At 33.9% G+C, this 15,837-nt stretch overlaps 2 protein-coding genes across 2 annotated transcripts; one reads left to right on the top strand and one right to left on the bottom strand.

Moving 5' to 3' along the window:
* Positions 1-31: 31 nt before the first annotated feature.
* On the bottom strand, positions 32-6,030 carry LOC101259933 (rhamnogalacturonan I rhamnosyltransferase 1). Its single transcript, XM_004239059.5, has 8 exons — positions 5,023-6,030; positions 2,915-2,982; positions 2,671-2,759; positions 2,429-2,591; positions 1,820-2,109; positions 1,232-1,436; positions 759-916; positions 32-679 (listed from the first exon to the last, which is right to left on the bottom strand). Exons 1-8 carry the CDS (start codon positions 5,285-5,287, stop codon positions 406-408), a joined length of 1,512 nt encoding a protein of 503 aa, XP_004239107.2. The 5' UTR covers positions 5,288-6,030; the 3' UTR covers positions 32-405.
* Positions 6,031-8,187: 2,157 nt separating this feature from the next.
* On the top strand, positions 8,188-11,720 carry LOC101260534 (transmembrane emp24 domain-containing protein p24delta9). Its single transcript, XM_004239060.3, has 4 exons — positions 8,188-8,835; positions 9,068-9,277; positions 10,915-10,991; positions 11,425-11,720. Exons 1-4 carry the CDS (start codon positions 8,626-8,628, stop codon positions 11,567-11,569), a joined length of 642 nt encoding a protein of 213 aa, XP_004239108.2. The 5' UTR covers positions 8,188-8,625; the 3' UTR covers positions 11,570-11,720.
* Positions 11,721-15,837: the final 4,117 nt, after the last annotated feature.

Here is a 15,837-nt window from a genome sequence, read left to right as displayed (position 1 = left end):
GTTACATTTCTTTGCTCTACATTTTAGAGCATTTGATAGTAAAAAAAGGTTATATTCCTGTAAAAAAAAAACTGTGGTATCAAGTACAATCAACACAGTCCAACTTGTGGAAGAGAGTAAAAACATATGAACAAAATGAATGAACACATTAACATGACACTTCTTTTCTTTTTGACAAGTGACACGTTTGGTTTCTTCATTTTTTTCCCCTCTTGCTTCTCCCAGTTATAAACTACCTATCTATGACAAAACACCTCTCCAAAATGCCCTGACGATTGAAGGCCGCATTATAGCCCTTTGGCTAACAGATCTCGATTGTGCATACCAACAACTTTACGCCTTCACATAACGTCTGTGCATCACTATGGAGTAGCTACACATGGAAGACATGCCCTGAATTTCATTTCATTGGACAGCAGTGGAATTATCAGGCCCAAACAAGTCATCACAGGTTTTACTCTCACACAGACACTCCTGTGGATTTGCATAAAAATAATCTTCTTCTTTTGGTTTGTCTGCAATGACTCTGCGTCGAGACAGTTGTCCCATTCGTCCTTCATGTGACTGCCGGACTGTAGCTGTAAACTCATCCCATGAAAGTGTTCCATTCTGATGCAAATCTAATAACTCTACCAGTCTTTTTCGATCCAATAGAATGGTTTTCTTAAACCCAAGATACCTGCAAAATATAATCAGAAATGCCTTCATAATGTTGTTAATGTTATGGAATCATTTCCAGCGCAGTAGGTAATATGTACCTACGATGACCTTCAACAACTTTAGCCATGTTCCCATCATAAGTGGGAACAAATACATTACTAGCAGTTGAAACGATGAAATCCAGGGCTGCCATCTGAGATGAATGATTCTGGAAATGCTGCAATTCCCCAGGTGCTAGCAGCATGTCCTTTTTCACCTGATATTATACATAACAGGAAAGAAGGTCCTCAGCAATTAAAAAAAACTAGCAGTACAAAACATAGAACATTTTGAGCACATTCGCAGGCTACCAAATGTCTCAAAGCATGTCCGTTAGTTCAATAACAGTATACTTGTATCAGCGATCATTTTCCAAGTTGCTCGTCTACTGAATACATGCAATAGACTACAACAATGTTGGCTAAGGCACATGTTCGCTATTCCATGCATCAGATTTCGGATGAATGTTTAAGAAACAGCCCTAAAACTGGTAGTTTAAATGTCCCAGCAACAGATACAAATAATCACTTACAATTTTTGGGAAGGCAGCTCTCAAAGAAGCAAGCCTACGTTCACCTCCATAAATGTCACCAGATGCAATATATATTTGTATGTCTTTATCAAAACCCAACGCTTGCAAAATCAATGCTGCCTCTTCTGGGGTGAGAGGACACAATCCTTGAGATCTCTTCTCCTCAGATACAATCTCTTTCTCCCTCCACCAAGGGAATGCATACCTAAGGAAACAAAGACAACCAGAAAGGAATTTACTATTTAGACAACAAGTTTGCATGTTGGTCAAGACAAAAGGGTGAAACAGAGAAAACTGTTTTGGTGGGTGTGGAGAACAAAGTGAAATCATTAAATCATCCAAAAATGTAAAAATTCGAAATCTTGAGATAGAAAATTAACTTTACGAGTAAATGTCATTGTCACAGCAGCTCATAGTTTATGTTAGTAACCCACTGGCATCCAATCAACTAATTTTATTATGCCCATGACGAGGGCAGGCTGACGAAGGCGGATCAACTTCTTCAAAGACAACTTCTTTCCATATTTTGTTTAAAAGAAAAAAAAAGAGAATAAAACTAAAATACAACCATCATTCTTAGATGATCACCTTAACCGTTTGAGCTCCTCAGCTTCCTCCTCAGTGCAGCCATGGGTACAACCAGAGAATGCCAACATATCCATCTCATATCTTAGATGCAATGCTACAAATGGCCCTCTCTCCTGAAGCAATCGTACCAATTTTTCTCCCAAAGCCTCAATATCTGGAGTGAATTTCAATGCCTGGAAATTCACACGACATCTGAGTTTTTGAAGCTCAAGAGGAATCCCATTGTTTGCTAGCCTAGTATCTGTTCTGTTGAAATGTATTACTTGATGCTTTTTGAAGAGAGGCAGAATCTGCAATAGTAATCCAAATGCGTTAAAGCGGGTTAAATTAAACAACTCTTGATGAAGCATATATAGCATCAGAGGAGATCTATTCAATTATCAAGGTAATCATTGTATGCAGATTGATTCCAGTATCAAAAGCAGTACATGATACTACATACAGAAAAAAGAGAAGTACTTTGCAAGGTGAGATGTATCATATAAGATTTAAGCACCAGTCCTCTAAATGACAGACAAATGATGATGTCCACAGTCATGAAGAAGAATCGACGGTGTAGGTCAATCACAAATTGATAATAAGACAAGGATGTATTGCAAGTACATAAACCTGTTGCAAGTAATACTTTTCATTTGACCAGCTAACAGGAGGCATTTCTAGCGGTTGGTATCCATATCTCCTGCTGAACCTCTTTGGCAGTCTCTTTATTATCCGAACTTCATCTCTTAGGGAATCAATGAAGTGTCTCACATCAAAAATATCATCAAAATTGCTGCCAAGAAATGTTACAACTTGTTATAAAACACGGAGCAATAGGTTAAAGATCTACTTCTACAGAACACCAGAAATACCTAGGGTCTGCCCAGAAAGATGTTTTATCAAGCTCTGGGACAACCAAAGTTAGATTTAAAAGCCGTGCAACAGTCACCATGTCACAGATCTACATTCAAAAAATGGCAGAAATAGTTACAGATTAGGAGTTTGAAATTCCGGAGCCTACTTTATATTGAATACAGTTTTGGATTTTCTGACTTTCTTGCCATATGAATTGGATAAGATTGTATAAAGCAAAAAAGCAAAAGAACAAATACTAACGGCTGCACGCATTTGATTCAAGCCACCATTGCAGGACACTTGAAGAAACCCATTATTTGTATAATTTCCTGCATAATATCATATGCCAAAGTTGTTATGAATGTTAGAAGAAGCAGAATTTGGAACTCATAGAAAGAAATAGTTCCTATTACTGTTACACTTATAAGACTAGGTAACAGTACTTTTGGTCACTGAATGTTTAGTTAGTAGAGTTGCAGATATATAAGTTGTTTGGATACTTGAGTAAATCTTTAATGATTCAAAACAGCACTAATATTGTGCTGAGATTTGTATAACTGATTACAAAGATCAATTCCTACTCTAAACTGAAAGGAAATGATGAAGTCTAAGAATGTATCTACATCATTTACAAAATCCAACCAACCAAAAAATGCTAGCGAAAGTGTACAATTGCACTTGGAGATATATAAACTGAAATACAATGTCTCATATTGCAAGAATTAAAAAAAGGTTGCCTGTAGCAACTTAAAATGTACTTTCATCCATAAAAGTGTGTTTACATCCATCCCCTTATAGTTGAGACATTTATTTCTTTTATTAGTTCCTTATAGTTGAGACATCTCGTCTAGCAGCATTAAATTGTTCAAAAACATCAGGAAAATTTATGTTTAGTCTACTTCATGATTCAAGCTGTAATAAGGAATGCTACAGAGAGGACTAGAAAAGAAAGTCTATCATCCAGTCCCTTTCTCGACTTCCCTTCAAACGAACATTTTGTTTTTATCTCTAGGGAAGCACTTCCTACTAATCCAATTGATTATCTGTCGACAGACTAAGCACAGATTCAACGAGCAACTTCATTAGCTTTTCAGAATATAGTTTTAAAATGGGAAGAGTATATATATTCTAAAAAGCAAATGGAGTCTCTCATTGGATCTATGATTAGTTAGTCAAGGAACATGAGTTTAGGTTCTCTGTTTCACACATTGTGACTTTATCAGCTTTTTCAGAATATATAGTATTATGTTCCATTTTTTCAGGAATGCTTGATAAAGCAGTATGTCACAAGATTACGGGACCTGGAATGGGGAAATATAATAGCATCAATCAAAAGTATATCAATTAGCAGAAGAAAACACACCATAAATGGATACCAATTTGGGACGAAAAGAAGACATTTAAAACCATTACCTATTTCTGACCACAAACCTTTTAAGCTGGCGTTTTTTAATCGCCATTTGGACACCAAAGTGACAACTAAAAATAGAAAGAGAAACTGACCATAGACATCCATCCCATTGGTAGCTCTCTCTAGATTACAAATTTGTTAAATCGTACTTCCAAATTATCATATCTCAAAAACTATGAATACCATGCTCAGGTCTCCCTCCTAATTCATTTTTTTCCCTTGTCAATCTATGACAATCAATTAACTTGCCTCAATCTCAAACTAGTTAGTATATAAATCCTCTTTCACTTTCTGCTCTGGTAGGGGCGCCTTCATTCAAATGCTAAGCTTAGACGTTTTCAGTAAATTAGGATTCTTTAAAACTAAAAGTTCCCTAAATCTCATGTTGTATAAGTCTCTATTTATCCTAACTATACTAAAAAGACCAGATCAATTACCAGACCTCACACAAGTGTAACAACAACTATGTTTAAATCCCAATCACTGGGCAGATATCTCTATTCTTCCATATGGATCCTTCACTTCCATTGGTGTTAGGTTATTAGCTAAGGAATTACAACCAAATTATATACAGCAGACTGATCACATACTTTAACAACCACAACAACATAACCAATATAATCCCACAAAGTAGGATATAGGGAGGGTAGAGTGTAGACCTTAACCCTACCTCGGCTTAAGGAAAAACAGTCTAAAGCAGTTCCAAAAAAGAAGTACATAAGTACAAAAAACAACCAATAATAATACAAACAACATATAATAACAGAACGGGAACTAGAATAAATATCATAATCAAGGTACAAGAAACAATATATAGTAACAGAAATCAAAGGACAAGAAACTACATGAACAATACTACGACTACTAATATAAACGGAAAGATCACATACTTCAATGACATCAATTAACTAACTAAATACTTCATAACTTATAGAGATTCAACCTCAAAAAGACTCACTAGGTGGAAGAAGAGGCAAAGGAGAAGGCAAAGTCTCTTCAACATGAACAGACACCTTAGTAGTATAACCAGTAAAACCCGAAAACCAACGTGGATTATAAAGCTCCCAAACAGCAATAAGCTGAACCAAACATGTCCATATCAAAATGCTGGAACAAACCCTTACAAAATAAACTTTTAATCTAGTCCTCTGTATCATCTGCCCTTGTAATGGTAGTACTTTCTCACTTCTAACATGTACCTCACTCTCGGATCTAACCTCCATTTTACCTCCTCTTCACTCTTCATAGCCAATACTTCAACCCCAAATCACCAAACCCCCCAAATCTCTTCATACACAAATTCCTCATATGTACATGCATGTTAAGGTAATACCCAATTGCATCAAAACTCAAACCACATTAGAAAATGAGAAATTGTCACCCCAGATTAACTAAAAATTCAAACTTTTCAACACCCAATATGGAAAAAGATCTCAACTTTGGAACAAAACCAAGAAATGAGGGAAAATGGAAAATTATAACCCCAGATTGACAAAAAATTCAACACCCAAAATGAAAAAAACTGAACTTTTCAACACCCAATATGGAAAAAAATCTCAACTTTGAGCAAAACCAAAAAATGGGAAATCTATGATGAAGTAAAAGATGAGAAGCGGTGAGGAAATTAATTATTTTTTTTCTAGGGGTGTCAAGAATGTAGCACAAGGAGAAAACTATAGTGGGGACAGACAATAGTCAATATGCTGTAAATCTAAAAAAAAAAAAAAAAACATGCTTTTCATGAATTTTCTGAAAACTTTTTTCTCTGTAAAAAGATAAAAACTTGTACAGTATGTTGAAGTAGCAGGATCTAAGGAAGAAAATGACAGAGATGGAAGAGATCTAAGATTATCATAAAAGAAAAAAAAAAGATTAAATTTTAAACTTGGAATTTTGTACCCAAAAATGTACTTTTTACGTAATAGTATTAAACAAATAGTCCAAATCAACACACTCAAAATATGGTAATGGAAAATTAATTACTCTTAAGTCATATAACGTAAATTTTTAAATATAAAAAATTTAAAAGAGACTTTTTGGTATTCTAAATTAGGAAAAATAGTATGAAGTAATAATTTATTAATCTAAATTATTGTCATAGTTTATTTTATTTGTAATTCTTGATATACATCTTTTTTTTTTGTCATCTGATTTGGTATATAATTAACAATTTTTGATATACGATTACTCATTCGATACATAAATATGTAAAATGTGTTTCTCTTTTTATAAAGTGAGAGAAAAGTGTATATACAATACAAATACACATGTTTTCGTCATATGTATTTATAATTATACAAATACAGATCGTATTATATAAATTAGAATGTAGAAATAAATTTATACGAAAGTAGACAATTTGTATTTAAATAGATATATCTAACAAATTATACAAATAAAAAATTTCATAACAAACATAAAATTTGTTACAGAGCACAATTATACAAACTATAATTGTACTTTGCTAGATGAGAAAGTAGCTCATTAAATTAACCCTCAGTCTGTCAATAAATCAAAATTATTTATATTGAATTAATTTAGAATATGATAAAATTGTTTTTAAGTTTATAAATCATAGTAAAGTGGCATAAAGGGGCTTGAACTTGTGACTAAACTAATCGTGTGTGTTGTAAAGTCTCTCTTCTCACAAATTAAATTATAATTATTACTACTATTTATATAAAGAATATTCTCTTAGAGCCATAATACGTCACATAGTGCGTGATATAGAGTATATAATTATAAGATTTTAGAATAACACGTGAGAGGTTAATTATCTTATAATTACAGAATAACTGTAGTAACAAAAAAATAAAAAAAAATAAAAATATGTAATTTGACGTACAATTTCTTTATAAGATGAATAAGTTAATACTGTAATTAAACTAATTGATTGTTTATTTATTTATTATTTTTAAAAAAATTTACTCAATTAATTTTCAAGATACTCTTATTATATAAATATCATGATAAAATACTTATATTAATTAAATTATTTAATAACGATTACTCTCATAAGGAAATGACTGATGCATTCCTTTTTAATATTATTTGGTTTTAATAAATTAAGGTATATCTTCAACAGTAAGAATCTTATGATAAGCTCAAAAAAATTAAAAGTATTTATTAAGGTCAAATAAACATAGAGAGGTATTTTACTTTGATAATTCTATTTATAGGTCTTATTAATTATATGAATCATTAATATAACACTTTTTTAAGAGTTCCAAAATTACTCAAAAAGAAATGCAATGGTAATTTCAACATTTTCAATCCAATCATCATCACTTTTTGCAAATTTAAAGGTCTTTCCTTTTCTATATATCCCTTCCACCACCACCTTTTAAAATATTAAAGAAAAATAATTCATTTAAAGGGAAAATCTGGATTTAATAATTTTATTTCAGGAAAAGAAAATGATAAAAGTATAATTAAGAAAGAACCGAGGCACCAACATTTAGCAGTGTGCACTATTCGAATCAAATCGAATAATCAAATCAAATTAAATTAAATTTTTATTTAATTTTTAATTTGCTTTTAGATTTTAAAAAAGAAAAATCGAAAAAAAAATGAATTATTTCTCTCTATATGTATAGGTTCATAATTAAGTTAGAGTTAACCACTTTTGTCTCTTTTTAGTTATTGTCTTTCACGATGATTACTTTTAAATTTTATGTTTGAACATCTATAATAAATATGCTTATAAGTATTGTATTTTAATTTTTTCTTATGATTTATATTATAATATATATTTAAGGGATTCAATATTATTACTTTGATTATGTTATTAATTATTGACTTAACCGAATAATCAAACCAAAAAAAATTGAACCAAAGAGAGGAAAATCAATCAAAACTCAATTTATTTTGATCGATCGAATTGGTTACACTTAGCGCAATACCAAACCGAAAACTCAAATGCACTGATGGGAGTGTTTCACCTTTAACTAGAAGTCTCAAGTTTGAGCCCTGAAATATGAAAAAAAATTCTGATGAAATCACCACTCAGAATATAGGCTTCGGACACCGAGCAGCAAAAAAAAAAAAAAAAGGGGGGGGGGGGGGGGGATAAAATTCAAAATTAGAAAAGGAAGGTTCCTTTGAAGTCAAGATAGTTTTTTTTGGGCAAATTCATAAATAGGCCAACCACAAAAAGAGAGCCAATCATGTTTATTTATTACTCTCTTGGTCCACGAAATAAAAATAATTTAATAGCCAATATTATATTCATTAAGAATTACCAAATTATTCGTATTTAATAAAAGTAAAATTTGAATTCTTTATTATTACTATAAGCTTAAACTTTATATTCAATTGAATAAAAAGAGAAGCAAATAAAATAAATTTGTATAGTTGGAGAGCAAAATTTGTATGGTTTCTCTACAGCCTACAACCCTCAAGAAAATAAAACTTATTTATTTATATGTATTTACTATTATAATAATCATAATAATAATAATAATAAAATCTTCATCCTTCTCCATCTGAATCTCTTCTCCAAACCAACATTCTATCAGTGAAAAATATAGCAATAATTTATTTGAATTTAGTGACAGAAAGGATGATTCAAAGAAGGAACATCCAATGGGTAGTTGTAATTTTGGGGTTTATTGCTAGTCAAGTGGAATCCCTTCGATTTGATCTGCAATCTGGTCTCACTAAATGCATAGCTGAAGATATTAAGAGCCATGCCATGACTGTAGGCAAGTACCATATTGTGAACCCTAATGAAGGTTATCCTTTGCCTGATACTCACAAAGTCACTGTCAGGGTAATTTTCTTGTTATTTTTTGTTTATTTTGATGTTTAAGCAAATGGGGTTTCTTTATTTGATCTGTTTATGTTAAAGTTTGAGTTTTTATTGGTCGATCTATGAGAAATCAAGAATGGTTTTTGTGTGTGTGTGTTGGATGTTTTTGGTTTGATATGTGAATTTTATGCTGGAGTTGTAAAGCATCAATTATTGAACATGCAAGGATTTGAAATTGATCTGTGTAATTTAGGTGACATCTACATATGGAAATACCTATCATCAAGGGGACAATGTTGTTGAAGGGCATTTTGCTTTTGAGGCAGCGGAAGCTGGGGATTACATGACTTGCTTCTTTGCTGCTGATCACAAGCCCCCTGTAACTCTTTCTCTCGATTTTGACTGGAGGACTGGTGTAGCTGCTAAGGATTGGACGAGTGTTGCCAAGAAAGGCTCTGTTGAAGTAAGTCCACTTTTATCTTCTATCTACCTGCTAATGTATCTATACTTGACGTATACTTGTGTTAGATATGCATTTGCGTGGATGATATGACAGTTTGCGCTCATATAGAATGTAGCTCACAAGAATCCCTTGTGCACGATAAATTTGCACTTGAGGAGTCTCATAGACTACATCTTTAGTTCGAAAGAAACAGGAAAATTATGGATGTTCTTTAGTTTAAAGGTTTTCAATTTTTGATAGGGAATTTTAATCTAGCTGATTCCAACTAATTTTGAAATAAGAGTAGTTGTTATATACCATTCTTTCTCAAAAAAAAAAAAAAAAAAAGAAGAAATGGAAAGTAGTTATATAACAGAATTTGGGAACGCCTTATGAAGTGACACTCTTTAGTACCTTTTCTTAAGAATATTTTCTTGCTTATCAAAACAATTTGTTTTTTGGCTGAGTAAAAAATTACAAGCAACTTACTAATCATCTTGAGAGCATTGGACTGTGTTTGCTTGGTGATGATTGCCTCCATCATCTCGCCTGTAATGCATGCATACGCACTCCTTGCGGCCCTCATCTGCATTAGGCAGCCCTGCGATCACACTCATGAGTTCATCGATCTCCTCTGAGGCATAAGATTAACTTGGCTTGTGCATAGGTCTCATAGCTTCTGCGTTATCCTGAGGTCTCTGAGCCCCTCTCACCCCATTCACGCCCTTAAACTTGGAGACTGGAGTCTCTACTTGATGGAACTACTAGATGATAATGAACTTTTTTTAAATAGTAGGGAATACCAAAATATGAGGATGAATTTATTATTCAACATTTTAAATCAATATCTTAAATTCCTATGCATTTATTTGCACATATAATGAGATTCATGTTTCTCTGTGCATGTCAGCTTGAACTTTAGTGTTTATTACTTCTGCTGGAGAAGCTGCTACAGCTATTAATGTTATAAGGCATTACCTACTGGTTTCACTTTTGTACTTTCCTCCTCTTGAATAGAAGCAAATACAGATAAAGAATGGAAGAAAGAATAGCTAAAAACCAACCCTACGAAGTAACTCGGATTTGGTAGATATTATTTCCAGATTCTTGTTACTGTCAGCAAAACAATAAAAAGCCTCCAAGCCCATTAGCCTATTAGCAATTATAAATTTAGTTGCTGTCATTCTGTCATTAAAAGAGGTACTGATATAAAACCATGTCACTAGAATTCTAGTGCATTGCTACTTATTGAAAGAAGAAAGGAATTTCAATATCTGACAACCTATGGCTCAATCCTCAAATGAGATAGATGTAATGATGCATGCTCGTGAAGTGTTATTGATATGTTCTTGGAAAACAACAAAGGTTATAATCTTAAGATTTACATTAAAATTTTCTGCATTCTGTTGTTCTTAGTTAGGACTACTTTTCTTTGTTTTGAACAATAGTCTAGAGTCTTTTATTTAAATCAAAACTTAGAGTAGTAGAAAAACTATTGTTGCCAGAAGTGTGCACCTGTATTTCAAAAACTTTTAGTTATGTCAACTTTGTGCCCGGACGAAGGGGCTTCTGAAGAGATGAAATTGACCATGAACTTGTTGACTGCACCTTGTGGAGTTCTGAGTTGTGACTAACATAAACTCTTGTCATCTTAATAGATAATGGAATTTGAACTAAAGAAGATACTTGAAAATGTTAAAGCCATCCATGATGAGATGTTTTTCCTCCGTGAAAGGTGAGTTTATCTTTTCTTTTAATAAATATTTTAAGTTCCAATCTTCAAAAATGTTGTCGATGCATGTCAATTCATCCCTGGTTAGTACTCCCTCCGATTCAATTTGTTTGTCCTATTTTGACTTGGCACAGAGTTAAGGAAGAAAAGAAGGCTTTTGAATCCTAATGGTCATATGACTTAAAGATATATCAATTGCACTAAAATGTCATTTAATTTTGTGTGCTTAAACATGTCAGTTGGAAAGTTGGAAATACATAGATGCCAAAAGGGAAAGAGAATTCATTTTGAAACAAACTTAAAGGAAAGTAACGCGAACAAATTGAAACAGAGAGAGTACTATTTTGAGGATCAAACACAAGTGGTGCAAGATTTTTGGAGAGTCCAAGCTACATAATTAATAAATGTTGCTTGATATTTTTTCGGCACGGTGCAGGGAAGCTGAAATGCAGGAACTGAACAGATCTACCAACTCCAAAATGGCTTGGATGACTGGCTTGTCAATCTTCTTGTGTTTAGGTGTGGCAGGATTGCAGTTGTGGCATTTGAAGACCTTCTTTGAAAAGAAAAAGCTTATCTAATGTTGTTTCTGATAGCTTAATAATGCAACATGTATGTGTAGAATTTTCCATAGATTACAGCTGAAGAGGGAAGGCAATGTTTTTGAGTTAATTGTGATAGAGAGAACTTGGATCTTTGTAGTTAATTACTTTTATATGACACATTCTCCTATTTAGCTTTCTCCATTTTATTTGCAGTTTACTTGTCAAACTTTTCATTTTACCTTGATATCAGAATTTTATAGCCACAAAAATATCATTGCATTTAATTACAAAGTTCCAAGTGTAATTCCATAAGTGTGATTTGTGGAGAGTAGAACTTAAGTAAATAAACCTTAACCGAGAATTGTTTCCAATAGCCCCATCTTCCTACAATGCATCGACAGAAAAAGTAAATATATTTCAACCTTTCCACTAGTGGTGAACTGACAAATCTAATAGTAGTTGGACTGGGACAAATGCATGCTTAGCAAAAGAAGAAACAGAGCAACTGTCACGGCAATCAATTTATGAAATAACTCCCTAAAGAAGAAGAATAACAAGTAGGTTGGTAATTGATACTTGTCATTATAAATAACTTAAAAACATTTTTCTTCTTTCATTTACACTTTTTTTTGCAAAAAAAGAAAAGCACCCCAACCCCTATCAATCATCATTTTCATAATTTAATTTGCAAAACTTTCTGCATTTTAGCTCCAACATTGTTTTTCTTTCATTTAACTTCATATTTGGAAGAGCTAATAATTTCAGTCTCCATTGGAAACGAACACATCCTGGTAACTGAAAATGGATCATTCCTTTTCCTCCACTCCACTTCAGACTCCATCGGCAAATACGTCTTCACGATTGAATACGGATCATTCCTTTGCCTTCACTCAATTTCAGTCTCCAACGGCAACGAATACCTCCTGGTAACAGAAAATGGATCAATCCTTTGCCTCCAGTACTCCATTTCAGTCTTCATCCGAAGTGAACAGGTTTTGGTAACAAAAAATGGATCAATCCTTTGCCTCCACTCAACTTCAGTCTCCATCAGCAACAAAGACCTCTTCATAATAGAAAACAGATCATTTCTTTGTCTCCACTCAGCCTCTGTCTCCATGGCAGCGTAGTAGGCTTGATGACTGAATACTGAAAATTATTCACATTTCTATTACTCTTATTATAACTAAAATGCTCACCATTAGCCATTGACGAAGAATGGTTCAGTAACTTCAATTTTTTCGAAAAGCTAACTTTAAGGCTGAATGGTTTTGGAGCTTCTTAAAAAAAAAACCCGAAGAAACTGAACCATTCGTCAATTGCTAATGTTGAGCATTCTGGTTATAATAGAAGTAATAGAAATGTGAAGGATTTTCAATTTTCAGTCATCAGGCCTGCTTCGCTGCCCATGGAGATTGAGACTGAGTGGAGTTAATAGAATAATCCATTTTCTATTATGAAGACCTCTTCGTTGCCGATGTAGACTGAAGTTGAGGGGAGACAAAGGAATGATCCATATTCTGTTACCAGGACGTCTTCGCTACCGATGGAGATTGAAATGGAGTACTGGAGGCAAAGGAATGATCCATTTTCTGTTACGAGGATGTCTTCATTGCCAATGGAGACTGAAATTGAGTGGAGGCAAATGAATGATCAGTATTCAATTATGAAGACATATTCATTGCCGATGGAGTCTAAAGTGGATTGGAGAAAAATGAATGATCTACATTGGTCCCGAACCTGTCACTTCCTAACGCACACTTCCAAATCTATTTGATTAGCTCATAGGCTGAATTGGTCCTTTAGGTGGGATTGATCCATGTACCCCTTCTCCCATGGATAGTGTTAACTCAATCGTCCTTGCTCTTTTTATTGGTGTTCCCTATACTCCCATTCTCCTTTTGGTGGAGTTTTGTCTTACCTCCAATTAACTTTTGGCCTCTATTCCGGAGGTTGGGCTTCATTTCGTAAGTATAATGTCACAGACTTAGAGTCTTACAATTGATCCGTGTGACACTTGAAAACTTTGCTAAGAGAATGAAAAGGAAAGACTTAGAAAGATCAAATGAGAGAACTTTGAAGAAGGCTTGTGGATTGCTTTTGGAGAATGCTTTACAACTTTGTTTGGTGCCTTTGCAAATGAGGGACACCCTATTTATACTACCACCTAAGGACTAAAGTGCAATTAATATTTCTTTACAAGTCCCTAAGATATTTATACGTTGGTCCCTTTCTAGAGAATTCTACATTATCTTAGGACATCACCTAACCTTCTTGAGAATTCTAAAAGGTTCTAGAGTCCTCCGCATGCTTCTTCACAACTCTAGAATGTTCTACCCCTATCTAGATGTAGAATCTGACTGGAAAAGTGGCGGGACATCACAATAAGCTAACTATTATGCCTCCATTTATAGTGTAACATAGAGTCATACACAGGGCCGACTCAACAATATTGGGGGTCTAGAGCGAAACTAAAGAGAGGGGCCCTTGTTAGTTTTAATAATTTAGTTTAGTAAATTAGAGTTCTGTTAGAAAATAAATTCTTATCTGTTTTGTTTGTCCTAGTCTTTAGGAAGTAGTTTAAAAGTGGGTTGTTACCTAGGTTTTAGGATAAAATCTTGTTGGATAGTTACTATATTTTAGCTTAACGTTTACTATATTTTTGCTTATTAGAATGACTGCATCGCAGTTTTTTTCAGTCAATAAAAAATTCTTTTCTATCAGTCCTCTCTTCTTCTCTATTGTGTTTTACTCAAAGAACAATATATCTCTGGAATTTGTTTCTTTCCTATCAGTGGCATCAGAGCCGCAGGTTAGTTTCAAAAAGAAAATAGAGAGAGATATTGTGAGTTTATGGCTTCAGAGAGCAACTTCGTGCAAGCAGTCATTCCTCGTTTTGATGGTCATTATGACCATTGGAGTATGCTGATGGAAAAATTTTTACGGTCAAAAGAGTATTGGCAAATTATCGAGGATGGCATCGGTGATCCAACGGAAGTAGAGGCTTTGACGAATGCTCAAAAGATGGAGTTCGAAGCAAGAAAGTTTAAAGATTTGAAGGCATACCTCTTTCAGGATATTGAGCGTGCTATCTTGGAAACTATTCTTTGTAAAGAAACTTCCAAGGATATATGGGACTCCATGAGAAAGAAATATCAAGGCACTTCTAGAGTGAAGCGCGGCGCGCACAACTTCAAGCCTTGAGAAGGGATTTGATACTTTGCAGATGAAGGAAGGAGAGTCTGTAATGAGTTACTGTGCTAGAACGATGGAGACTAGCAACAAAATGCGATTCCATGGAGAGAAGATAAACGATGTTACAATTGTTGAAAATATATTGCACTCTTTAACGCCAAAGTATGATTATGTCATTTGCTCCATTGAGGAGTCAAAAGATATAGATGAGTTATTGCTTGATGAATTGCAAAGCTCCTTATTGGTACATGAACAGAAGATGAATCGAAATTTAACTTCTGAGGAGTAGGCCTTGAAGGCTTCTACTTTTATGTCTTCCAATTCTAGAGGAAGGGGCAGAGATAGAGGAAGAGGAAGAGCAGATCATGGAAATAGAGACGGAGGCAACATACAAGGCTGTGGAAATTTTAGAGCTAATGACTACGGTAAAGGCAGAGGAAGGGATTCAGATAAATCCAAGGTAGAATGTTATCGTTGTCATAAATTTGGTCATTATCGTTCTGAATGTTATACTAGGCTGCCTGATGAGAAACAGAAGAAGTCATTTCGTTGAGAACAAAAAAGGAGAAACTTTGTTAATTGCAGTTTATGTTGAAAAAGAGCCTGAACAACAAGCTCTTTGGTATATGGATACCGGTTGTAGTAATCACATGACTGGAAGTAAGTCTTCTTTTACTTATTTAAATGAAAGCTTTCGATCGAACAGTTAGTATTGGTGATCTATCTACAATGAATGTGATGGGAAAGGGTAATATAAATTTTAGAACCAAAAAATGGGTGTATGTAGATCATATATAATGTGTTCTATGTTCCAGCTTTGAAAAGCAATTTGCTGAGTGTCGGTCAACTGTCATCACATTAAGGAATGATGCATGTGAAATTTCTGATTCTTCAAAGGAATTATTGCTATTGTGAGAATGATTCAAAATAGGTTGTTTCCTTTGAAGATTGAAAATGTTCATTCTTGCTCTATGGCAGAAGTGAAAAACCCATCATGGTTGTGGCATTCTCGATATGGTTACTTGAACTTTGGTGGCTTGAAGATCCTTCAAAGGAAGAGTATGGCGATGGGGCTTCCTGAAATTGTTGTTCCCTCCCAAGTGTGTGAAGAA

This window comes from Solanum lycopersicum, chromosome 5 (genome assembly GCF_036512215.1).
Source record: "Solanum lycopersicum chromosome 5, SLM_r2.1".
In the NCBI taxonomy this organism is placed as follows: domain Eukaryota; kingdom Viridiplantae; phylum Streptophyta; class Magnoliopsida; order Solanales; family Solanaceae; genus Solanum; species Solanum lycopersicum.
The sequence above is the reverse complement of the archived record's forward strand: the minus strand, read 5'-3'. Positions and strand labels throughout refer to the sequence as shown.

Bases quoted from the DNA above. Each gene is read 5' to 3' on its own strand.
- LOC101259933 (XM_004239059.5), bottom strand. From the start codon at position 5,287: ATGGAGGTTAGATCCGAGAGTGAGGTACATGTTAGAAGTGAGAAAGTA. The intron at 2,760-2,914 runs GTTAGTATTTGT...TTTTGAATGTAG, and splicing joins TGAATCAAATGCGTGCAGCC to ATCTGTGACATGGTGACTGT. The intron at 2,592-2,670 runs GTATTTCTGGTG...ATTTCTTGGCAG, and splicing joins TCTTTCTGGGCAGACCCTAG to CAATTTTGATGATATTTTTG.
- LOC101260534 (XM_004239060.3), top strand. From the start codon at position 8,626: ATGATTCAAAGAAGGAACATCCAATGGGTAGTTGTAATTTTGGGGTTT. The intron at 8,836-9,067 runs GTAATTTTCTTG...TGTGTAATTTAG, and splicing joins CTCACAAAGTCACTGTCAGG to GTGACATCTACATATGGAAA. The intron at 9,278-10,914 runs GTAAGTCCACTT...TCATCTTAATAG, and splicing joins CCAAGAAAGGCTCTGTTGAA to ATAATGGAATTTGAACTAAA.